Raw genomic sequence first — 24,477 nt, 5'->3', positions numbered from 1 at the left:
ATGAGTAATGAACCCTTCGCCACGTGAATACAGATTTTGCTGGTCAGGCAAACATCTTCATTCAGCTGTATTTCAGTAGCTCTCTCAAAGCTGCTTTTGGTTAAGTTTCTCCTCCACCTATAACCTGGTGCAGTCTCCAGGAGGGCAAAATTTCACCATGCTTCCTATTTAACATCCCATTTAAATATACCAATATTCTATCAAGGATTATAAATGCCTCCCTCTTTTCTGCTAAAAGAGCCTAATGATACATTTTCCATGCTACCTGAAACTACAGCTGGATGACAGACCTGCTTGTCGGCTCCTCTGCTGACTGGAAAGGCTAAAAAGCTATCCAAGGAAGCGTCACCTTCAATCACTTTTCACTTCCCAATTTCAAAAGGAGTGTCTTCCATCTCACTTTCTTTTTCCATGATTCCCAGTTTACTCCTAAGGGGAAGAAATAATAAGTGTTTTATAAGGATAATTATATCCTTAGATCAAACAGTGTTAGAAACACCTACATGTGCACATAGACACACCACTACAGCCTTCCACAGACACGGGGGATGCAAAGTGCTCTAACCTGCATTTAAAACTGAGTGTTCCACTCTTTGCATGACCAGGCCTCAAGGAACTCAACTGGATTCCTTGTATTTGTTCTGTTTTCTGGAAGATACACCTTTATATAAGCCTTCAAAAGGATTCACTTCTACGCACACTGGCACAAACACGTGGCCCATTCTGAATAAGCCTTATAGCAGGAAAGGATAGAGCTGTGCCATTGTGATACCAAGCCCACAGATCGCTAAAAGGGAGCTGCAAAGCCTCTAGCCATCTTTTGGAAGGTCTAACCCTGTGATCTAGTTGAAGAACTACAAATTACTTGTATTTGGATGCACTTGCCTAGGTGCAAAGCATGAGCTATGGCCAGGGAGAACATGCAGTGGTATGGAATAGAGCAGACCCCAAGCCTGGTCCCCCTGGCTAATGCTAGCCACGGATCCATCACTGACATCCTTGGTGTGGTCCACAATTAAGCACCATCTCAAACCCTGAAAAGCAGCAAATGACACAAGACTTACATCAAGTTTTGCCTCTGCCTGTATGAGAAAAATCGACTATATCAAACAGTCAAACTTCCCCTTTCTGCCCTGCTTTTGTTTCAGTGTTTTTCTGCAAATTCTCCCAGTTCCCCAGGCTCTGTGCTCCCTTTTTTTTTGTTAGAGACCATCTTCAATCAAACCCCAGATCTCAAAGTTCCCAAACAACCAACAAAGGCTGCATTTGAGCATGTTAAATTTGAGAAGTCACAATAAGGGCTGTGGTAGGATACTGTGAGCTCACTCACAGAGGACTATTACTTCATTGTGAATGAAAACAGCATCTGGCACAGGGCAGGAAATCATTTACCAAGAAGCACAGCAATGAAAAAAATCAGATTCAAATGAGTTTATGGCTACACAAGCTCTTACTTTCATGTGATGGAAGGTTCTTGCATTGCTCAAAACAGGTCTTTAAAGTAGGGGAAGGACAAACACCACACAGGTTGAGCCTTTTTTCCTCCTTCTGCTCCAAAGCTTGCCATAGCTTTCCAACAATGGCATGATTCACTATTATTCCATAGGGAGAGGAGCCTGCATTTTTAGTGTGGATTTATGTTATCAAGCTACATTCAGTCTTTAACCAGGTTTCCTTTAATAGCTGACAAGGAGATAAACCCCCAGCAGGTGCTGCAGGAATACTGACTTGTCTTTTAGTCTTAATCACACCTTTAATGGGCTTTGCTGTGTGGCACTTGCCCTTTATTAAATTCAATCCCATTTTGTTAAGCATTGTTTCTACAACCACTGTAAGAGAAAGCAAATAGGTCCAAATAATACTAGATAAAGGATAAACTTGGGAAGGAAAACAGGAGAACAGGCATCACCAGCAGGTTTCCTTCACGTTCTGCAGGGAATTACTGAGGAGGGGACAGGGAATGGGAGCCAGGCTCCGGAATTCATTACAAAGATGAACAGAAGAGGTAACACTCATTTAACAGCCAGGCTTTTGCATTCAGGGAGGGCCACAAGGATGTGACTCTTTCAACTTGTTAGGGTATTCTTGGATGGTGCAGAGCTTGCCAGGGACATGAATTCAGCTGGATCAGATTGATCCGAGAAGCATTTGAAGCATATTCCTGTCCTTTGCCTGCCTAAAGGCCTTAGCAACTGCAATAACAACTTAAGACAACCTCACCACAGTAGCAAAGAGACTTCTCAGTGTAAAAACCAGCTACTGCTTGGATGAGCCTGCAGATGGCAAGTCTCCCAATGAAAATGACTCCAAATTTGCTGTAAGGAACACCCTTGGTCCTTTACCATTCAGGCAAATTCACTAACCAGCAAATCCAGAGCTTTTTGGAAACCAGAGGGCAAATTCTGGGACCCTTTGATCAAGCTTACAAGCCAGATCCTACCTAAGCTCCCACTGGAGTGCATTGGCTTTAAAGACAGCCTTCCGGAGCAAATGGATTTGAGAGCACTGGGAAATCTCCCTTCTACTGGCAGCAAAGCTCTTAATACAGATGTCCAGAAAGTTTCCTGCAAGGCAGAGGCAGGGCAAACGTACTGGGATGCAGGTCACAGGAGAGCTCTCACCTGGAACAGCACCAAAACACATTGGGAACTGCAGCCCCATGCTCAGGCAAGCAAACCCTGAATTTTTCCACTGTATGCAAGCTGAGGTTACAGGAGTTCAAAGCCTGTAATAACAGAGAAATGCCAAGTCCTGTCATAGCTGTGGGGGAAAGAATGCTCTCACCTTACTGTGTAAATGCAGTGCTTTGAAGGAAACACCTCTGTTTTGGGTCAGACTGGCCCAGCACCTGAGCACACCTTGAACACATCACACTGTGCGCACCTGGAAAACATCACATGGGCTTCAACAACAAGGATTAAACCTACAAGTAACAAAAAGGGGGCGAGGGTGGGGGTGTGTGTTGATAATTGGCTCCAAATAACAGTGTTCACCAAAGGATTTGGGTGAGGCAGCTTGATAGCTTATTTCTCTGTAGCCTGCAGTCTGTATCCCTCCTCCACTGTCATTTGAAAGACAGCAGATGATCTGCCAGAATTCCCAGCTTTGGGCAACTCTGTGTTCTTCCTCTGAGCAACAAATCCTCATGTTTTCCCTGTCTGTCTGGCAGCAGCAGTTTTCCATTTGTAGCCATCTGTGCCAGGGCAGAGGCTACAGCTTCAATCTTAATGCCTGTCTCAGGTCATAGCATTTCCTTTTGGTCAGCTTTAGAGATAAGGCAGTACTGAACTCACTGACAAATCCTGACACTTACCATACATTCACTTCATTCGATACCTACTGTTCCCTTAAGATACTTGTTTTGCAAAGCCTTCAGCTCTCTGCCTGTAGGTGGGTGGAATATACTTACTATTCAAGCTCAGTGCCACTGCAAAACATCCCCTCTTTTAAACTAATCACTCACCACAGTAAATATTTCTCCTGCGCTGCAGCAAACATACTCTTCAAGGACCCAGCCAAGTGCAAAGAGCTGCTCTGCAAAAACATTTTGCATGCAATTGAGAATGACATCTAAATCAATACAGCCCCACGCTGCTGCTGGTAGCTGCTTGCATAGGGCTTGCTGCAGGGTGAGGTACTCTAAAAGACCACAGAAGAACCCATAGCAACACACAATCACCTATAGTGCAAATAAGTTGTTTTGACTTAACTATAAAATTCCAGAAGCCTATGAGGAAAGTTCAGTGGGATTTTTGGCTGTCAAGCATTTGATTTTGTAACTGCTGTGCTAGAAAGAACAGGATAAGCTTGAAAACATGGGCAGCAAAGACTCTAAAGTTCAAAAAAGCAACGCATGTGGCCCTCTCCAAAATTATAAGCCAATTTCCCTTGAACTAAGCTCATAACCTTTCAACAAACACTGAAGATTGTACATTTAAGACAGGCTCTATAACAAACCTTAAGGGGGATAAAAAAAAAAGGCAGTAAAATTACCAAAAAACAGAGCTTCTATAAACACAAACCTTACCCACAGCACTGAAGCCACACTTATAAATCTCACTGACCCTAAACAGCTTCACCTGGGGCCTCCATCCATAGGCTCAGAAGCTCTATTTAAGCCAAGCCCAGGGACATCACTTGCTTCTAGTGCTTGTAGTGTTGTGCTGAGCTTTGGTTTAGTGATAGCTATACTTGGCTACAGATTTCCAGCTTTCCATCCTAGCTTTCTCTTCAATTAGTCTCATTGCTGTGGATTTAACAAGCGACCACTGGATTTTGGCTAATCCTGACTGTCCTTGCTAATCTGCAGCTAATTCATGTCTGGCCGAAGCACCTACCTCATTGTCTTTATCTCGCCTGCTGACCTGGATATGGAGATGATCCTGACTGCTGTTTCTAGGTCAGCATTGCTCACCTTGTTGAGGTGGTGAAGGATGACACTGGAGCTGGTGAGTACCTCCCCAGGTTTACAGATCCAGGCTTTTGGGTAAGAGCTAAAGATTACCCAGGGGAAGCTTTTACTCTTAGAAATCAGTAAGGGCTTTAGAAAACAGATTGCATAAGATGAAAGCTGCTTCATGAAAGAACTGTTGCACCACTACAGCGGAGGGGGTAGTCAGTCAGATGGGGAATGTGCTACATGGGCAAAGATGAAAGTAATTTAGCTTAAGTAGTCTGGTGAAATCAACTTTAGGAATGGGTATCACTGCTGTCTATAAATACTAAGAAAAAAGGGCCCTATTTAAACATTGGCACAAGAAAGGAAAAAAGGACCTTGAGGAAGAAAAAAAACCCTTGTCTTCAGTGATGTTTTCAGTCTCTTCTTCAAGGTTGTAAGAAGAAAAGTCTCAGTTGTTCCTAAGAGAAAGCCTGCTCAGGTTATTGACTGTGGGGGCTGTGATGGACTCCCCTGCCAACTATGAGCTCAGTGTTCTTGATCTCTAAGTGCTGGGGAAGGAGGCAGAGTGACCATCTGACAGAGACATACCTTGGTACATGTTGGAAAGATAATACTGAGTTTTCCCAGTGCAGAGATTCATGTTTTAATGTTCTAAAAGAAGCCCTGATAAACAGAATGCTTGTTTGGCACATCCACTAAATTAGATCATAAAATGTAACTCATTAAATGTGGCTCTAATCCGAACATCTACTGTAAGTTATAACTAAAGCTTTGTCTGTGTTGGCTCTCTTAATCTGCTAAGAGTATCCAGAAACAGGAGGAATGTATCTAAACTTCTCCTTTCCCAACACAGCCTGGGTAAGAGTGTCTCTTGTATCATATCTCATCTTACCATTGCTTTTTAAAATGCAATTATCAAAGGGATCTGTATTAAAAATCCCTTCCTAGAGCTGAAGATGGGGAAACCTGAAATGCTTTAAATCCTGTAAAACAATGATTATTTTTTGAAGACATCATTATAATGCCTAAATATATTGAATATTTGACCTCTAGTCAACTTTCTAGTGACCTCAAATAGCAAAAAGCATTGGTAATGCTTTTCTGACTCATTCCAGTTTGCTTAATGGAGAGGAAAGCCGAACAGCTTCTGTGTTGACTTTCCAGAGGTGCACAAATCACTTCCTACTCAAAACAATGCCTCTACATAACCAGAACTGGGGAGTGGTAACACCTCAACTGGAGTGGAAACTGAGCCAAAAGAGTTGAGTACTTCCAGTGAAGTACTTAGGGTTGATAGGAGTTGAAAGTCCTTCTTGGAGAAGAAATGGAGGCATTAACTGAAGAGTAATCCAGCTGAAGAAGTTGACCTGGATATGAGGTTGAACTGCATGTATCCAATCGGGCTTCCTGGGAAATACTCCAATACTCCAGGGCTCTGCTGCCCTGGTTGTACTTGCCTGCACACTGGGCCTTGCTACTGGTACCACAACCACCTGGCTGCTTGGTTTAAGGGCCAGGACTCCACAGTAGCACCAGAAGTATGGCAAACGCCTTCCTCAGCTTGCAAAAGGCTTGCAGAGAGGCAGTTTACATCTGACCTTGTGACATGGTGAACCCTCTTGGTTGATTTCTATCTCGAGACACCACCAGAAGCAGTAGTGTTAATAAATCCTGTTAGAATGGAGTCAGGGGATGCAGGTGTGAGCGGTGAAGTGTTTTCCTTGCAGGCACTGTTGCACCCAGATCTCATTTTCCCTTCCATACCCCACAGCATGCCTTTGCTAAATAGGTTTTTCATGGTGAACAGCAAAGCTCCCCTTTTCCAACACTTGATGCACCTCTTAGTAAATGCATAGTAAAGATTATAGAGGGCTATGTGGGCTGTTTTCACACTGATTAGTGTGCTTTTTGCCTGTATTATTAACTACTGGGGGATAAATGCTATTTGGGTGGGTACAGCTCAAAAAGGAAGCCAATAGTGATAATTTCTTTAATAGCTTGTTTTTCCTTTAGCTTTAAATCATTAGGTAGATGCTCTCGAGACACACTAACCCCCAACTTCTTGTAGTCAGACCTTTCCTTGCAGCGTGAGGGGATTAATTCCACTTGTTGAAACAACTGTTAAGCTCTTTTGGGGGGAAGCAACACAGAGAGCCAAAGTGCAATGACTTTGTTGTCTTTCTGCTTTCCATGAGGCCACTTTAAGGCAAGCCACAATAAATTGAATTAAAGTGGGAAACTCGCTTCCCTACCTCCATGTTTTGTATTCTCTGTGCAGAATTCAAGTAATTACATTTCAGTTGCATTATAAATTAGCAGGCTTGAACAGGAGCAGAGCTGAAGCTTTTCCATCTCCTAAATTGGTGCTTTAAATCACAGCTGACACGCACAAGGGAAGGTACCACAATGCAGAACCCAATTGCATGCATGGTTTAATTGGGAAATGTAGGCACAAATCCCTACTTGCCACACACAGATGGAGTGCAGGGGGTCAGCAGGGCCAGCAAGGCATCATCTGCTTCTCTAACTCCAATGGCATTACAGCACTCGAGCATTTCTCTTTGTTGTGTTTTAATCAATGTGCTTCTCAAAGTGGCATCAAGAAAATCAACTTATCCCAAAAGGGAAGAGTCAAGATGGGACACATGCAGCAGAGGCAGTGGAGAGATGAGGTGCAGGGGTGGAGATGTGGATTTCATGACCTGGAAGATAATAAGAGGGTTTGATGAAGAGTTACAGCACTGTTCTGAGCAATACAGGTGAATATACATTGCTCATTTGAACTGTGATGATTAGAAATACATAAATGAACCTGATGTGAAGACTTTTCTATCTCTGCTAGGGGAAAAACAAAGCCCAGAACATCACAAACCCCATTAAATATGGGCAGTACAATAGGCATGACATCAGACTCCAGATACTGCAGCTGATGAATCAGACCAGCATGCTGCTGCTCCTGCATCTGGCAGCTTGCTGCTTGCACTGAATGGGGCTTTCCAAGCTATAAAGGGAGGGGAAAAGCCTGTGGAATAACTTCCAGAATAAGATCTGTGCCCCAGGGAAGGTCTTGTGCTGGTTTGTGTTCAGTAGTCCAGCTGCAGGTCTGTAAGAACACATGGCACAAAGCACGCATGTCAGAGCCTGTAAGTGCTGAAAACATTAGGAAATCCCTATTTATAAACACAAATAAAGCACTGAAAACACTTTGATTTTGTAAAGTAACACCCACAGCTGCTAAGAATGAGGAGAAATAAAGCAGCTTTGTCTTCTATCTCCTTGTCCTATTTGTTATCCGAATGTTTCTGCACGGTATAATGAAATCAATATGGGGTTTATAGCATAGAAGAATAAATGGACTCCATAACTCTCATAATTCAAACGAAGAGAACTGCCCAGAGGACTAAAAAATATTGTTCAAGGAGGAAAAACACCCAACGAACATCAAAATGTTCCCTTCAGCTTTAAAATCCTTCTTATTTACCATTTTAAGGTCAAGGTCCTAAGCATAAGTTAGAAAAGACTTATTTCTGCCTTTCTTTTCTCTCATCTTGGTTGCTCCTGGAGAAGAAGATGGGTCAGTCCAACAGGTTTCAGGATCCACCTGCATCTCAATGTGAGGGTTTAAAAGGCTAGACCAGGCTCTTAAAAGACAGCCCCAGTGGAGAAGTACACTTCCTTGCACCAAGATCTCACCACCCTTCTATTCTCCTAGGGCAGAGGAGCAGAACCACTTTTGGTGAACAATCTACTGGGTTTGGGGGTGTTTTGGGTCAGTTGGCCACAGTGGCCCATTGCGTCTTTGGTGCAATGGTGTTGATACATATGTACAGTTTATGAATCCATTGGGAATAAACGTTAAAGGTCCTAAACACAGAGATTGTCTTATTTAAGAAATACGTCCTCAAATAGCTTTCAGAGCGTGTTTTAATGTCAAATAAGGAATCAGAAAAGCAGTATTTTCCCGTGCCACCATAATACAAACACCTCTTTAAGACAAATGGTGACAAAAGTACAGCTACAACCCCACTGGAATGGCCACTTAGTTAAATTTCTGAGCAATAATAATGATTACCCTTCCCTGAGCTGCCATTTAGGACTCTGGGATACATATACCATGTAAACAAAATGAAATGCCAGCACCAATCCGGGTCCCTTGGGACAGAAGGAGCCCTTTTGGGAGCATTTCTTCAGGGGCTGACCCTTGACAGGTATTAATACCTCTTGCTTCAGCTTTTAATTTGCAAGCATGAGTCAAATCACACTAGAACCCACCGGGCTGCTGGTTTTTATGCAATTTGGGATAATCACACTCCGAGGCACTGCCAGATGGGTGGCTTGGAGCAAAGAGAGATTTCAGGCTCATCTTCTTATCTAGGAAGGGGAAAGACATGGATCTGGCCTCTCACTGTCAGGTAAAAGAGGGATGCCCTGCTGCCCACAAATCACTGCCCGTCACTAGGAGACCAGAGCGCACCGCACCGCCCTCCCAGCAGGGGGAGCTACTCGCGTCCCCCCACGCACCTCTTCCCGTTTTTGGACTTGTTGTTTTAGTCGCACCCAAGATGGCGCCCGGAGCTGGCGGCTCCTTAGCGCTGGGGCCGGGATAAACCGTTCGCTCCCGCGAGTAGGGGGGGGGGGAGCAGGGAGCAGTCAATCCCCTTCCCCCCCCGCGGGAGAGGTACAGTCCGCTTCCCCCCCCCTCCCCGCCCCAGCCGGGATCCCCACCCGGCCCGGACAGAGGGAGAAGGGGCTGCCCCCACCCGTGTTTCCCCCCCTCCCTGGATGGTACAGTCCGGACCCCGGCACCTCAGTGGCGGGGGGGTGCCGGAGCCATCTTGTCGTGTGTCCCCCAGCGCTGTGGGGACCTCAGCACCCCCTCCACCATCCCCCGATTACTCTGGGCCTCTCTCCCCGCGGTTAGATCAGCTCCCCAGGCCTCGGCTGCTGGGGCCGGCCCTTCTCCTCTACCCGCCCGGTGCGGTGTCTCCCTGCCACCCCCGTCCGTCACCCCCCCCCCCCCAGGGCCGGAGTGGTTGGGGCTGACTGACCGTTGGGCTCCCTCACGGGGGGCTGATGGCGCCATAGGGAGGGGGGGGGGGGGTGCGCATTGGTTTCTCACACTGGGGAGCTGTGGTGAGGGGCACCCGCGCCTCCTGATTGGCCGCGTGCCTCGCGCCCCTGCCTCCCATTGGCCTCTTGAGGGCAGGGGGGCGTCGCACCCCCTCCTCGGATTGGCTGGCGTTGAGGGCAGAGGGTATATAAGGGGGAGAGGGATGCTTGTAGTGAGGGGTGAAAGGGGAGGCCCTATGGGCTCCTGCCCCAAGGGCGGCCTTTGGGGCGGCTTTGTGGGGGGCTTGGTGTGGAGGGAAGGCAGCCCTTTCCCCACTTCACTGAGGTGTGGAGGGAGCTCATGCACAGGCAGAGCAGGACCTGCTGCCCGCTCCCTCTGCCTGAGGTGGCTTCATCCGTCGAGGGCCTGAGGGGAGCACGAGGCTCTGGCAAGTGGAAGCTGTGGTGTTGGTCGTGGTTCCCGCTGCCAAGTAATGCCTGTTCTTGTGGGATAGGGTTGTAACGTGTGGCTGTTTGGGCCTGGAGGTCCCTTGCTACCTGGATTTCGGTGTTGAGCTGCCGTCTCTCGCCTCCTGCGCCACAGTGGCATTAATTTGTTAATGGGGGGTTGTTAAATCATGAGGTTGGAGGGGAAAAATGAGGTGCTGGTGGTCTGTCCTTCAGAACTGCTCATCCTAAAGGGACAGTTCACATGTAGGAGACGTTCTGAGCTATGCACGTGCACCTCTTCCCTCTCAGCTGCTCGCTGCAGAGCCTCAGAAGCTCTGATCAACTATAGATCAATATATAGATCAATATATAGATCAAAGTTAAGAACTGGGTTTAGGCTACTGAGTTTCACAGTCCCAAGAATGAAATGAATGGGCAGGGTTTTGGTATCTGCGTACCAGCCTCTAGTGTGTTACCATAGATCTGTGGTGCTTGCAGGCCAAAGACGTGTCTACGATACCTATTGATTCTTCTCTTGCAGCGTTTCAGTGGGAGCAGAGACCACTTCCTTCTGTGACATTCTGAATAACTCAGTTATGTTGTCCCCTTCCCGTTGGTTACGTTGGCAGATGAAATGCTGATGAATCACCAGCTGATTTTACAAGATCTTTTGTGGAAATAAACTGGTTGGCAATCTCAAGCCTTCTAATGCCTTCGTTTCTAGGGTGTATTTCTCTGGTCAACCCTTAAATGGGGAACTTAAATGTCCCAGATTGGGATGCTTTTTGGCACCTTACTATGTTTGTACTTGTTTTGCGTGTTAGGTGGTTAATACGAAGCTTTATTGCCTTGTTATAGGATGAGATACCAACGTAATTGGTGGTGTTATTAATTATTGTTGTTGTTCCTCTCTGTTGGAATAATTGACACTCTCTTTTATAGAGAGAAATGGCTGTGTGGCGTTGCTTGCTGTCCTCTGGCACCCTTATTACTAATAGTAATTCCCTCTGCAGTCAGCAGCTACTTTTAAGTGTGTTTCTGCCCACCTGCAGCTGCTGTCAGCTGTATAAACTGGATTTTAATTGACTTCTAAGTGTAGCTAATTGCAGGGGCTGTTTGAGTATTGTGAGCTTTGTTTTGACTTAAACAGGAGGTCAGGTCTGCTTGACAGTTTATTTCCTGCCAGTAAAACACAGCAGAAATAGAAGGTGTGTTGTAGCCCTTAGCTGGTGTGTTATACATGAAGTCCCTGCCTGCTTTAATGTGCAGATAGCCTAATTTGTTCTCTGTGGTCTTTTGTACTTCAGAGAAGCAGCTCTCCTGGAGGAGAAATTGTTGGGTTTTAACCAAGCTATAGTTGTCTTTTGAACTTTGAGGGGTGATTTAATTCAGAGGGGAGATGGATGGGGGACGGAAGAAACAGCACTGTATGCTTTATAGGAAGGGCAACAACCTCTTCCTCTGATTGATGCTAGCTTTGGGGAGAGTTGCCTGAGCAGGAGAAGGGATGGGAGACAAGAAGATGCCCAGGAGGTGCTGGAGGGGAATGGTGTGGTTGGTACAGTTTGGTTTTCTTTCAGTAAAACCTGAGAGTGCCTTGAAGGTTTTGAGCACAGATTTTGATGCAGACCTTGGTTGTTTTTATTCCTTTTTGAGGGAATATTTTTTTTCTCTCATTTCTCACTTTGTCAGACCTCACTATCATTTATAAACCAAACCAATGAAGTAGGTAGGGTCACGGCCTCAAGCAGCTGGGGCCTGACACTTGCACTGTGTGACAGCAACAGGCGATGGGACCTCACAGTATGAACCATTTGGAAGATGACCGTGTGAAGAACATGGGCACACATGAAGGGAGGAAGGAATTAGTCACTGGAGTGGGTATTCAGACGTGGAGCAAGTGGGAAGAGAGGTGGTTTGCAGACCATGTACATATACAGAAATGTAACTGACTTGCTTCTTTGCCCACTCAGAAGATGAAGAAGAAATGCTTCCTCATACAAGAATTAGGGTCCAGCAGGGATGTCCTTAGCGCAGGAACCACATCTCCAACTTGGCCTGTGGCATGTCCCCAGGGGGATGGTTGTTGGTCCTCTTGGGGCTCACCTGGAATCCCTGATTCTCTCCCACCTTTTGTGGTAGACTTTCCCCTGTTTCCCTGGTACTTTGTGAGTTACAACGTGTCGAGCTGCTCCTGCAGCAGGAAAAGGACAGTGACACATGTTGGACACTGTAGCAGAGGAGTGGCCTTGAAAGATGGAAAAGATCTCTTCCAGCTCGCTGTTGCTTTGAGGCTGGATGTGCCATAAGGATATATATATAAGGATATATATATAGCTTTATTATGCACAATTTGAGTAGAGAGTGAGTTTGTGTTTGGCTATTTTTTATACAACTAAATACATTGAAGCCATTTTGCCTCTTGTGGAAATAAATAATCCTTGCTGGCTTAGTCCTATGTATGATTTCCATTTTGAAAAGCCATAAATACTGTGGTTCTATATTACCTGATTGTGAGCATTGAGCCAAAATGCACCAGAGCCCAGAGTTCCTTGAAACAAGATGTGCTTTTGATGGATGGGAATGCAGAGGAGGAGACGGTAGTCGTGACTCAGTCCTCAACGAGGTTAGAAACCTTCTTGCTGCAATGGAAGCTGCTCCTGCCAACAGATCTCAAGAAAGGACTCTGCCTTCTAGGCAAGCTGGGTAATTCACTTAAGTGTGGGATAGAGCTTCTTTACAGCCACATGTGATGTTCCTTTGGAGCATAATAAATCCTTTTCATATTAAGGAAGACCCATAGTCGTAAAACCCCCTTTTGTAAAAGTCTTGCATATGGGGGGTGGTGGAAAAGAGTGCTCAGTGAGCACAGTGCTTAAAGGATTAAGCTAATAGCCCCTGCTATTACTGCTGCAGGGAACCCCAGCCTATCTGCAAGCCTCTTACACCGGGGAGTAAATCACATTAGCTGTTTTACACATGGTGGATTCTCATTTGAGATACCGCAGTGGCTTTCTGGCTCCCTGAGTCAGGAAGCAGATTTTTCCCCTTGCCCACCTTTAATATTCCCCCATTCTTCTCACTTGAGAGAAGGGACAGAAATGGATGTCAGTGGCTTGGGTGCTTTCTCAGCAGCATGTCCTTGCACCGCCAGTGGCAAATGAAGTCACCAGGGTTTTTGTGTATTTTGTGTAGTCCCAGCACTGACAGCATTCATATCATTACTTAATAGCCAAGAAAATACGGTTGCTGTTCATATTTATCTTTTGGGGTAGTGCTTTTGAGTGGATTTCAGAGCTGAACTTTCCTTTGAAGCACCGTTTTGACTTGACTGTATTCAAGTAGTTCAGGAACTTGTGCCACATAAGTGACTTTGCTGTTACTGGAGGTTTGCTCTAAAAGCACCTTTTGCTCCCATTCCTCAGTGTCAGGGGTCCTGGGTGCACCCATGAGGTGATGTTCCATGGGTGCTGGTTTAATAATCCACCTTCAAAGAAACCAACATGCTGCAGGGGCAGGAGAGAGTGGTTAGAGAGTATCGTGGTGGTGGAAAGGAGTTTTCAAATGAGGTTTCCAAGATGCTGAGCTGTTCAATGACACAAAGGCACTTTCCAGGCATAAGGAGCTGCTTCACTGTTGATGAGGTAGTTTGGAGCACCCATGGATGCTGTCTCAGAGCTCCAGCAAACACAAGTCACAGTGAGCTTATCTTCCACTGGAGTTTTAAACTGATGGGAGCTGTGCAGGTTCTTGAGTCATGATATATAATGTAGTTATATATATACATATATATATGTATATATAGTGACACAGCGTCCTGTCACTACGTCACCACCCTGACGTACTGGAGTGATACTGGGCTATATTTACCCCTATTACAGCTTGTGTCATCCGGCAGCATGGACTGGGTGAGGCATGCCTGCTAGTTCAGGCAGGAAAATGCCATCTTCCCAGTTTAAATCCTTAAAATCCCAAGGCACTGTGGCTGTCGGTGTCACAGCTGCAGTGAAAACTGAGAGGGGGATTTAAAGAAGAAAAGACCATGAAGGATTCATGGGGAAGAGCACCCTATGGACCAGTTTCCAGCTCCTGACATTAACGTGTTTCACCAGTGCCTTTCCTACCAGCTGAATTCCAACACTGCCTTGTGCCCTCTTCATTGCCTGGCCTTGGGACCTCTTTGGGATGTGGCCTGTCTCCTCTTGCACTGACTCCTCACTTGACACATCCCGTTTCCATGTTTTCTGTGTGCCCCCTCATCCTCTTCTAGGCAAAAAAAAAAGCTGTTTTCCTTTGCTTTTTTCCTGTCATAAAAGCTGGGACTTGGAGCAGCCTGGTCTAGTGTGAGGTGTCCCTTCCTGTGGCAGGGGAGTGAAATTGCATGGTCTTAAGGTCCTTTCCAGCCCAAGCCATTCTGTGATGGACCTGATGAGAATTCATGGATTTCCATCCAGCCTTTGGTAGGAGCCCATCCCAGAGCAGATCCCAGCATGTGTTTTGAAGCACAGAAGTTGTAAGCAGCAGCAAATGCTGCAGCTCCTGATATTGTGTCTGATGGTCATTGCTACACAATTGCCTGGGCTGAGAGTATGTATTTTCATTTCTGTGAAGAACAGCAATAACAGAACCATTTTTAAACACTACACCACTGAATTTGGCTCAACCTTTTTTCCCTCAGATTTGATGTTAGCACTTCTAGAAGCATGGCAAAACTTGAAGTGACTGTTTTCTGCTTTCTCTTCCGCTTTCTGGTACTATTATTTTGGCAAATATGAATCTTAATGCCCAGTTTTGTCTATGAAAGACCTGTCTGAACTCCTCAGTCTCCTTTCCACTCAGGTTGTAAGCTCTTTGTGCCAAAATGAGTCTGCAGGAGTGAGTCAGCATCTTCCTTTAGCCTTTGTGGGGAAGGGCAGCCAAAAACCCTACCTGTTGCACTGTGTGGAATTAGCCAGAATTGTGCCTTTCTCTTCATCACTGCTTAAGTTAATTATATTCTTATTAACAGGGTAATTACAGTTAAAAAAAACCCAAACTTGAAGCATTTATTAAGCATTTATTTTAATGTTTCTAAGCAATTGAGTCGATGACTGACTATTCTTAGTGCCATTACCTGACTTGGCTCTTGATTAATACTGATAGTGAATGAAAAGAGGTGTTTGGGTTAAACCAGCCAAAGCATATCACCAGGATAAGGCATTTCATTTATGTTAGGAGGTGTCCAGATTGATTTACTGAGCTACAAACTGTTTCACGCAACAGTTGTAGACCCCTTGGTGGTTTTATAGCTGGTAAAGTGAGGGATGAAGTCCAGTGAAAGCACTAGAATTAGGTATGAGAAATCCCCTTCATTATTAATCCTTATTAACAAGTGGATTGGAGTATATAGGGATGGATGATGGATGTTTATAGATCAGAGCTTGTGCGTGCTAACTAACTTGGAAGTGGCCCTGGTTTTCAGCACTTGGTTTTCATGGCTCCTCATTGTTTGCTGCAGTTAATGTTTCACATGTCTGTCTTCCTTTTCTCCTCAGTGCTTTTTTTTTTCTGCATGCTTCCTATCAAGCAGTATCAGTGGATTTCTGTTCTTTCACCCCTGTAACAGCTTAGGGGTCTGATGGGAGGTCAGAACTGCTCCTCAGCCTCTGCTTGTGGCTGACTGTACTGTGTTGCTCTGCATGAGACAGCCAGTGTGAGGCTCTAGTCACCAGTAATGCCATTAGATGCTGTCTAGCGATGCCCACAAATATCTTTCCCATGGGTTTTCTTTGCATATGTGGAAGAAATGTGATGTTTTGATATTTATTTCCCCTGCCACTCAGTTCAGCGATGTTAACCTGGGCCTTTGCTGTACTGTGGATTTCTGTGGTGGCCAGTGGTAAGGTCAGTGCTGGGGTCTGTTACACTTACTCCTTGCTGGCAGGATCAGCAGAAGGCAGAAAGTGCAGCCTGCTTTCTTTTTTATCCTCCTTGTCTTATTTTAGTTGGGCAGTGACAAGCCAACTGCTGGCATTTAGGGGAATAAATTATGCCTACAAGAATGTGCATTGAAAATGCAAATGAATGAAAGCATCAGCACGGAGCCTTCTGCTTGCGTCCTGCTGCCCAGACCAGGCACTTGGTAGAAAATCAAGTTGAAAAATGAAATGGGCTCAGCCTTGTGCTAATTCCTCCTGATTTAATATGACTTTAGAGACCAAGGACTGGGAAGGTGCTGAGCCACTGACTAAATTCATCAGCAGAGCTGTAAATTACACGTGTGAGGTTCCCACTGGCAGATTGAGAGGCCCAAATAAAATGGGATAAAACCCAGCTTGGAAGCAATTTCTCAGTGTCTTTGGGCTCATGAATTAGAGTTTAAGTTTTATTGTTCTTAAGAGTTGTCTGTTGTAACACTGCCTGAATACCAACTGGGGCAGCGGTGTTGTACAAGGGGAAAGCTGCCCGTGTGTGTAAACCCAGTTGGTTCTTGAGCAAAACTGAGAAAGTGGTGATGCATCTCCGAACATAATGTTTTCTTTTTGGAAGCTGAAGGGTCTATTTTCTTCATCATTTATTGATTTCAAGGCCTATAGGTGCCAGAAGGACCATGTGAAGAATATTCTGTGGCCAAGGAAATATGTGCAGGAGGAACTGAGTGTAATCCTCCAGTGCGATTGTAGCAATGGTTCACTTGTTTCCTCCTTAATAGGACATAATAAGTATTATACAGCAGAACTTGAGCATGGTAAATGACAATGCACGTGTGGTAGCTGATGGTAACAGCTCATACCTCTTGTTTTAATATCTCCATCTTCTTTCTTTCTCTTATAGCCATGTTACTGAAGATCACCTTGTCTTCTGGAAGCAGAAACACAGTGAACAGATGAACCTCTTCAGCCAGACATTCCTTCAATAGAGCTCTCCCCTCATGGAGCACCACGGCAGGGAGGAGATGAACTCGAAAGAGGAAAGTCCTCAGGTGTGGGCTGACTCTGCTGAGCAGGAACAGAATAGTGCTCAGGTGAATTATGCCTTCCAGAGCTCTTGGTTTCTGCTTGGGGTGGTGTTTCCATGCAAGCCTTTATCAGAGTCTGGGAATTCTGCTTTTGTTTGGGGAGGAATCATACCTGTCTGGTGATTTTGAATTCAAGTGAGCAGTGCACACTACAGCAGTGGATGGAGAGACATCTGAAACGAGCTGAACATTGTGGCTATACAATTCTCAGTGGCCAAATAGATGCACAACCATGTGGGCAAGAGAAGGCTGTCCAGGCTAATGAATATTAACCAGATCTGTGGTCTGTGGCAGCCTGTTTTGATGGCATCAGTCGACTCAGTTGGAATTGTGGGTGGACCTTGGGGAAAGTAAGATGAATAACTCATTCCAGTCAGACATCTGGGTAGTGAGGAAGGGAGAAATGTTAATTGTGAGTGACTAATACAGTCAGATTCTGATGTGTGCAGCTCGTTGCTCTGACAAAATGCAGCTGGGAATTTCTGGAAGGCTGTAAATTGATTTATTCTTCTGAATATGTTCTGAAGAGGATGCTGCATGTTGTGGTTGCCCCACAGGCTGAGAAATTCTGCCTCTCCTGGTGATTTCCAGCTTGGAAATTTGCAAGGAAAGGCACTTTTCAATGGGCTGTGTTCTGTTATCTCTACAATGGGATAATCATGCTGTTGTTTGCACATGGCAGTTAGAAAGCTTAATTAGTGTTTGCAGAGTGCTCTCCAAATGAGAAATGCTCCCTGCATCCTTACTGCAATGCTTGTATGAGGATTTATTGTACAGAATCAGCACTTAGCACCCGTGGGGGAGCACCAGGTGTCTTGTGAAGCATAAGCTACAAGGTGAAGTAAAGTAAATCAAATATGTAGCTGTTGCATCGTTTTATGTGCAAACATTTTATGTGAGGATGAATATGGAGACTAAGACAAGGCTTCCTGCTAACTGTTCTATTTTAACTGTGTGCTGAACAAGGTTTTCAGTGTGCTAAGGGTGTCAAAAGATAACCATGTTCCCCTTGCCACTGGAACTAAGTATTCTAGCTTGTTCAAGGTAGGCCATTATCATCATTTATGGTCATGATACTCTGTCAAAATGAACTCTAGATTTAAACTGCTGGCCTGGACATAACTTGTTCCAGTTGTCCTTGGAATCATTGCTTGATGCTTTCATTTCTGTGTTTCTCTGTTTAAATCGTTGAATTTTCTCCTGGTACTGCATGTACACGCTACAGAGAAGCAATCTAACATGTGCTATTGGTGCCTCATGATAGGTGCAATGCTATTACTTGAAGTAGTATCAAAGTTATAGGTTTTCTTAGCCATTCATCAAGCAGAACAAATTCACTCCAACTACAGAACTAGCTGGATGCAGTAATTATCATAAATCCAGAAAGGACTATGAGAGTAAAGGGAAGCAATATACCAATAAATTCCTTATATACTCCAGTTCAAATATGAGCTTGCTTTCTCTTGGGAATATTCAGAGCATCATGCAAGAGCTGAGGATGGGTAGGTGCCTTTTATACCAGTTATGCCTTAAGTTACAATGCAGAGTAGAACCAGAATCTGGTGGTAGTTTATGTCTGGATTTCTATGTTGTTACCATAATTCAGTGAGATTTTAAGTGTGTATTGCAGGATCCCAGACTGGTTTGGGTTGGAGGGACCTTAAAGCTCATCCAGTTCCAGCCCCCAGCCACAGGCAGGGACACCTTCCACTAGAGCAGGTTGCTCCATCCCCATCCAACTTAGCCTTGAGCACTGCCAGGGATGGGGCAGCCACAGCTTCTCTGGGCACCCTGTGCCAACGCCTCAGCACCCTCACAGGGAAGAGCTTCTTCCTTATCTCCAACCTGAACTTCCCCTGTTTCAGTTTGAACCCATCACCCCTTGTCCTATCCCTACAGTCCCTGATGCAGAGCCCCTTTCCAGCATCCTTGTAGCCCCCTTCAGACACTGGAAGCTGCTCTGAGGTCTCCATGCAGCTTCTCTTCTCCAGGCTGAGCAGCCCCAATGTTCTCAGCCTGGCTCCATACAGGAGGTGCTCCAGCCCCTGAGCATCCTTGTGGCTTCCTCTGGCCTTGCTCCAACAGCTCCATGTCCTTCTGATGGTAAGGACACCAGAGCTGCACACAGTGAAGCTAAGTGGGGTCTTATGAGAGCAGAGGGGCAGGATCACCTCCTTCAGTCTTCTGCTCGAGCTCCTTTTGGGGCAGCCCAGTGTGTGTGGGTACTCTCTGTCCTTGTGTTGCTTCCCATAGGCGTACATGCCAGTTTCAAGACAGGATGTGTTGTTTGTTGTCCCATAGGCCTACATGCGAGTTTCAAGACAGGTTGTGTTCTTTGTTGCAGGTGCACTTTGTCCCTGAGGGGGGAACAGTGGCGCAGATCGTGTACAGCGACGAGCAGGACCGTCCCTCGCAGCAGGTTGTCTACACGGCGGATGGCACCTCCTACACCTCTGTGGACACCTCTGAGCACACCCTGGTTTACATCCACCCCGTGGAAGCTACGCAGGCATGTGTGGTTCTGTGCACACCCTGTTTTGGCACCTAGGAAACGAGCTGGTTTGAGATGGAAGCTGGTTACCAGCCAAGTGGTAGGACTGGGAAATAGCAGGCAGTTCCTCTTTGCGCTTTTATCTGCCCGGTGTTGAAACAGCGACTTTGTGGTGTTCATTTGTCTGATGTGCAAATGTGGGACTCAAAGGATGTTGAGGCCATGAATTATTTCACTGAAGGTGGATGAGATTATAATTAGCTCAAAGGTGTTTTCCAAAAGACAGATAATCTCTCCAGAATCTCTGCCTCTGTTGTATTGAGTACAAAGCTAAGAGCAATCTGTGTGTCTTCTGGAGGAGTCCTTGTTTTGCATAGTACAGTGCTCATAATTGACAGTTACAGTGACAGCCATGTCGTTGCAGAGGATCTCGGTGTATTCAATCTCATTTTATAGAATTAGCTTCAGGGATATTGTTGATTTTATAGACTTGGAATCTTTTTCCTCTTCATAATTGTATCAAACAGCTTTTATTCTCTGTCAGCACATGTTTATGGGGAGTTAATGTAGTACGTCTGTGCGCAGATAATGCAAGAGGAACAGGCATGCTTTGTCAAGCATGTTTTATAATGACTTAGCTGACATTATTATTAGCAGTGCTACAGAGTGCATGCACTTGACACCCACAGCAACGCTGCCATAGCCTTGTGCTGTGGTCTCACTCTTGCACAGTTCTTAGCTGTTCCATTAGAACAAAGAGGTGCAGTATTAAGACATTATCATGCAACTGAGATGAAATTCTCCAAGCCCTAATGGAATTGGTGTTATGCCATGCTGTATTTGGTTGGAGCCAGACTGCCACCAGCTCAGATGTCTCGAGTTTTAGTGAAGTTAGCAAGGCTGACTTCTATCAGTACGTAGTTTTCATGTAAGTCTTGCTTTTCCAAGGGGGAAGCCCTCCCATCAGGGCTGTCCTTGCAGGCTACTGTAAGAATATTGGAGCTGGCATGTCTGCTGTGAAATGAAAAAGAGCTGACATCCTGGCTTGATGAAATTCACATGTGGGGTATGCTTGATAATTCCTCAGAAGGCGGCACACAGAAGTCTTGTGAATTTGCAGGAGATAAATGTAAGGGTTATCTTCTGTCCTGCCCTCGAGTATTATGTAGTTTTCATGCAGCTATTGAATTTCATCCTGTAGACTTTCTCAAACCAACACCTGACAAAGTGATTTCTGTGTTGAAAAGAGAAGAAAAACTCCCATGAGGCACTCCAGTATATGGGTGAAAAGTGCCACTTCAGTGTGGTATCATGTTTTAAACTACCTGAGCTTAGCTGAATTACTTTGCACTTGGGTAAGTTGAACTAACCTGCTGTGCTAACAGACACGTTAGCAGAGGGTGAAGTGGGGCTGATTTCTGGGTGGCAGGGTAGCTGTGGTGTGAGTTGGGAGTGGGCAGCCCCCAGGCTGGTTTGATAAGCCTTTTTCACTTTGTCTAGACTCTGTTTACAGATCCCTCCCAAGTGGCTTATGTCCAACAGGATGCCACCACCCAGCAGGTAAGGAAGAGACATGAATTTTCTTGGGCCTGAGCTGTTAAGGAGACTGTTGCTGAAGGTGGAGAGATGTTGCTGTCTTGCTAGACCTTAATATAAGCTAGCTCTGACCTTGTCAAATGGCAGTCTTCAGTTGTGTGCTGTCATCTCAACCTGAAGGGCAAAAAGCTTATGATAACAAGCTGCTGTGCATGCATGACAAAAGAGAGTTTGAGTTTACTCTTCTTAATTCATGTTCAACAAAAATACTTATTGCCCTAGATAGATTGCAAAATCTTTCACCAGTGTCCCTTTAAGTCAGCAAGCTGATGTGGCTGATTTATTTTAGTGTGTCCTTCTGGAAAGACCAGCTTTGCAGCTGGCCTCATCCAGATTCTCATCCAAATGCCTTTTAAATCCAGAAGAGGCTCTCAAGGGATAGCAACTTTGGATCCAATTCTACATTTACTAAAAACTTCCCAGGAAATTAAGTGCAAATCCTGCAGAAGTTTATTACTGGCTCCCTTTTCTTCCCAGGGCATCCCAGGTTTGAGGCATGTGCTGGTGGAAAGGAGACTAGGGCCAGAATGAAGCTGGAACCTGTGTTTCCTTTCTCATCCATCACAATGGGAAGGTTTTATTGTTAACTTTTACTAGTATCTTTAGGGACTGTGTTGTGGTAATCAGGTAGAGGTGCTTTCAGATCTAGGCCTCTAGTTCCAATTCCCTGCTTGTCATAAAGACTTAAAACGCTTACTGCTTGCTGAGTCTTTAATGGCACATGTCAATGGAGTCATGGCTAAAGCTATAGTTTAAATACATCTTTATTGACAGTCTTGGGGCAGAGTGCAGGGTTGAATGTGCACTGAAAGCCAATTTTCTTGCTAGAAAAAGACCTTTTAAATCATTGAGGAAATGAGTGACCCAGTAAAGATGCTACCCGTTTTCTTCCAGTTCTCTGGAGGAATCCAGAATGTATTTTACCACATCACCACCTTTGCATGAAGAAGCCAGAAAACCCTATTGAGTTGTCTTAAAGCTCATAGAACAAATACAGGATCTAATTAAAAGTGGACATTATTTCTATGTGCAGTGTGAGTGACACTGCAAAGGATGTGTGCTTTTAGTACCCTGTGTGGAGTATCAAGGGCATGAACACTTACTTGTCTGTCCTCAGCCCTTCCTCCCTTTTGATGCTGTCTGATGGCAGCCCCAGCAGGGCTATTCACTGCTGGCAAGTGGTTGGTCCCTCACGGTGGCAGCTCCTGCCTTTGCATGTGTTTTAACATAGGCATTTCATGTGGGACATCCCTGCACTGTCAACAGGTTAAAATAGGAATTAAAGCTCCACTTATCTTTCAGAAGAAACCTCATCTCGAAAAGAAACTGGGAGGTTTTAAATCTCATGCCTGTATTTCCTGCACTGATGGAAGTCAGAATGTGCTTAAAGTGTGATTAGTAGTAGGAAATCCTAATAGGAGGTACAGACACAAGCACCTCTCATTGCTGGAGGTGCCACTGAATACTGATGCTTTTCCAGCTGTCACTTGGCCTCAGAGAATGCAGCACCAGGCAGCTTGGTTCAGCTTTCCTGAAGTCTTTTTCCTGTAGTCTTTATACTGTTTCATGAATTACTGTGAACAAAACAAGATTTGAAGTTTTAAGGCTGTCTGCTTGTGTTGTAGATGTTCTTGTCTGCTCCTTCACTGTTGGCACAACTTGTGTTCTCACTTTTATCTGTATTTGTTAAACACTCTGTGCAGAGGCTTTAATTTTAGCATAAAAGCTGCTTAATAGTCAGAGGCACAAAGCAGAAGCTACATGATGTCAGCTGCAGAGGATGAGAAATCAGGCGAGATAATGGTGCAAATTCCCGTGTAGATAAGCAGGAAACAAAAGGCAGGAAAGGTGATTCTTAGGATCTTAATTCTGCTTTGTTTCATAGCAGAATGAATGGGAATGCTGTGGGAATATGCATTATTTTTGTGTAGTAACAAAACTGGGGATGGAAACAACCAGAAATGTGCAGTGTAACCAGACAATGCAAGGAAAAGGATCACTGTTGGAATACTCGTGGGTGTTTGATCTTCCAGTGGGGTCAATAGACCATCTTGGTTTTAGAATGGATTTTGTTTGCTAAAGAAAGGTGCAAAGAGGAGATGCTGCTTTTTCCTTCTTTACCTTTTCCATTAAAACAAAAGAAGGTAAATTTAGACATAGAAGAGAGAAAGACCTCAAATCCCTAGTTTTGACCAAGAGCTAAAGAGCTTCTTACATCTTGCCTTAGTGCAGTTTGAACCCAGGCTGAGTAGGACCTTAATCTAAAGCCACAGGTGGGAGATGGGCAATGCAGAAGTTGCAGAATCTAGAGTGAGTTTTGAAGCTTTTCCCTTTGTCCCCAGATCCACAGGTTTTGTCCAAGTCCATCATCTCTACTTACTAACGAAAGCCATGACAATGCTGCAGTTTTTGACCTAGTGTAGGACTCCAGGGAGCTTTGCATGCAGGGCATGATGGAAATGCTGCAGTGCTAAACTGAGTGCCTATGATTTTAGGTAACTGTGCTCTTGCCTGCTGCTGCTCAGAGCATGAATCCCACCAACCTGTCTGTGCTCGGCAGCGTTGCTGAACCCCCCCAGCAAATGGCTCTGGAGCAGGGTCCTCAAGCAGATAGAGTAAGTTGCCAGGCACCCTTTTCTTCTCAATGTACACCAATGTCATTGCTCCATTGTCTCAGGTGATGGGACGTGTCTGTGATCCGGGAGGAGATGGGAGAAAGCTGGAGCACAAATTGGTGCTGTCTTTCAGCATGTGTGTGCGGTTCCTGCAGGAGAGCAGCATTCCAGTATCTGGAGGGGGCTACAAGGATGCTGGAGAGGGACTCCTCCTCAGGGACTGTAGTGATAGGACCAGGGGTGATGATGGGTTTAAACTGAAAGAGGGGAAGTTCAGGATGGATAAAAGGCAGAAGCTCTTCCCTGTGAGGGTGCTGAGGCGCTGGCACAGGGTGCCCAGAGAAGCTGTGGCTGCCCCATCCCTGGCAGTGTTCAAGGCCAGGTTGGACACAGGGGCTTGGAGCAAGCTGCTCTAGTGGAAGGGGTCCCTTCCCATGGGAGGGGGTTGAAACTGGATGAGCTTTAAGGTCCTTTCCAACTCAAACCAGTCTATGATTCTATGTATTTAATATACATAAAAACCTGTTCTACAGATTGTTCTGCCTTGGGCAGCCTCCTTAAAATACTCTTCTCAGCTTTGAAACCCAAGTTAACAGAAGGTGTAATGCTGACTGTCACACAGGACCAACATCCATCGGGTCTCTTTGCCAGTCTTGGAGGCAGCTTTGCTGTGTGTAGTATTTCTTGTTCTGTACCTGAGGAACCTGTGTGGGTGCTAGAACATTCTGTGCAGTGCACTTCAATTAGTTTTGTCTCTTTTTGTAGAGAAAGAAAGGGATAAACTTTAAAATTAGGGAAAGAATACAGTGCCCTCAACTGTCCACTATGTCCCCAAGTTTGTATCTAGACTCTCTGTATCTCATCCCTTATGATCTCTGCA

At 45.2% G+C, this 24,477-nt stretch overlaps 1 protein-coding gene across 4 annotated transcripts in view; it reads left to right on the top strand.

The window, feature by feature from the left end:
- Positions 1-12,105: 12,105 nt before the first annotated feature.
- Positions 12,106-24,477, top strand: part of PRDM10 (PR/SET domain 10) — a 38,691-nt gene continuing 26,319 nt past the window's right edge. The window contains exons 1-5 of one of the 4 annotated variants that reach the window (XM_062619959.1): positions 12,106-12,604; positions 16,712-16,901; positions 19,240-19,404; positions 20,887-20,946; positions 23,478-23,597. In XM_062619959.1, the coding sequence (XP_062475943.1) occupies positions 16,809-16,901; positions 19,240-19,404; positions 20,887-20,946; positions 23,478-23,597 (438 nt within the window). In that variant the 5' untranslated portion in view covers positions 12,106-12,604; positions 16,712-16,808. Of the gene's footprint in view, positions 12,605-16,639; positions 16,902-19,239; positions 19,487-20,886; positions 20,947-23,477; positions 23,598-24,477 lie in introns of those variants that run through there. The other 3 variants (XM_062619957.1, XM_062619960.1, XM_062619961.1) reach the window with 3 other exon arrangements.

Source organism: Pezoporus occidentalis, unplaced genomic scaffold, assembly GCF_034315485.1.
Source record: "Pezoporus occidentalis ecotype Australia unplaced genomic scaffold, CSIRO_AGI_Poc_V1 ctg216, whole genome shotgun sequence".
In the NCBI taxonomy this organism is placed as follows: Eukaryota; Metazoa; Chordata; class Aves; order Psittaciformes; family Psittacidae; genus Pezoporus; species Pezoporus occidentalis.
Note: the sequence above shows the minus strand (reverse complement) of the source record. Positions and strands in the feature narration are given on the sequence as shown.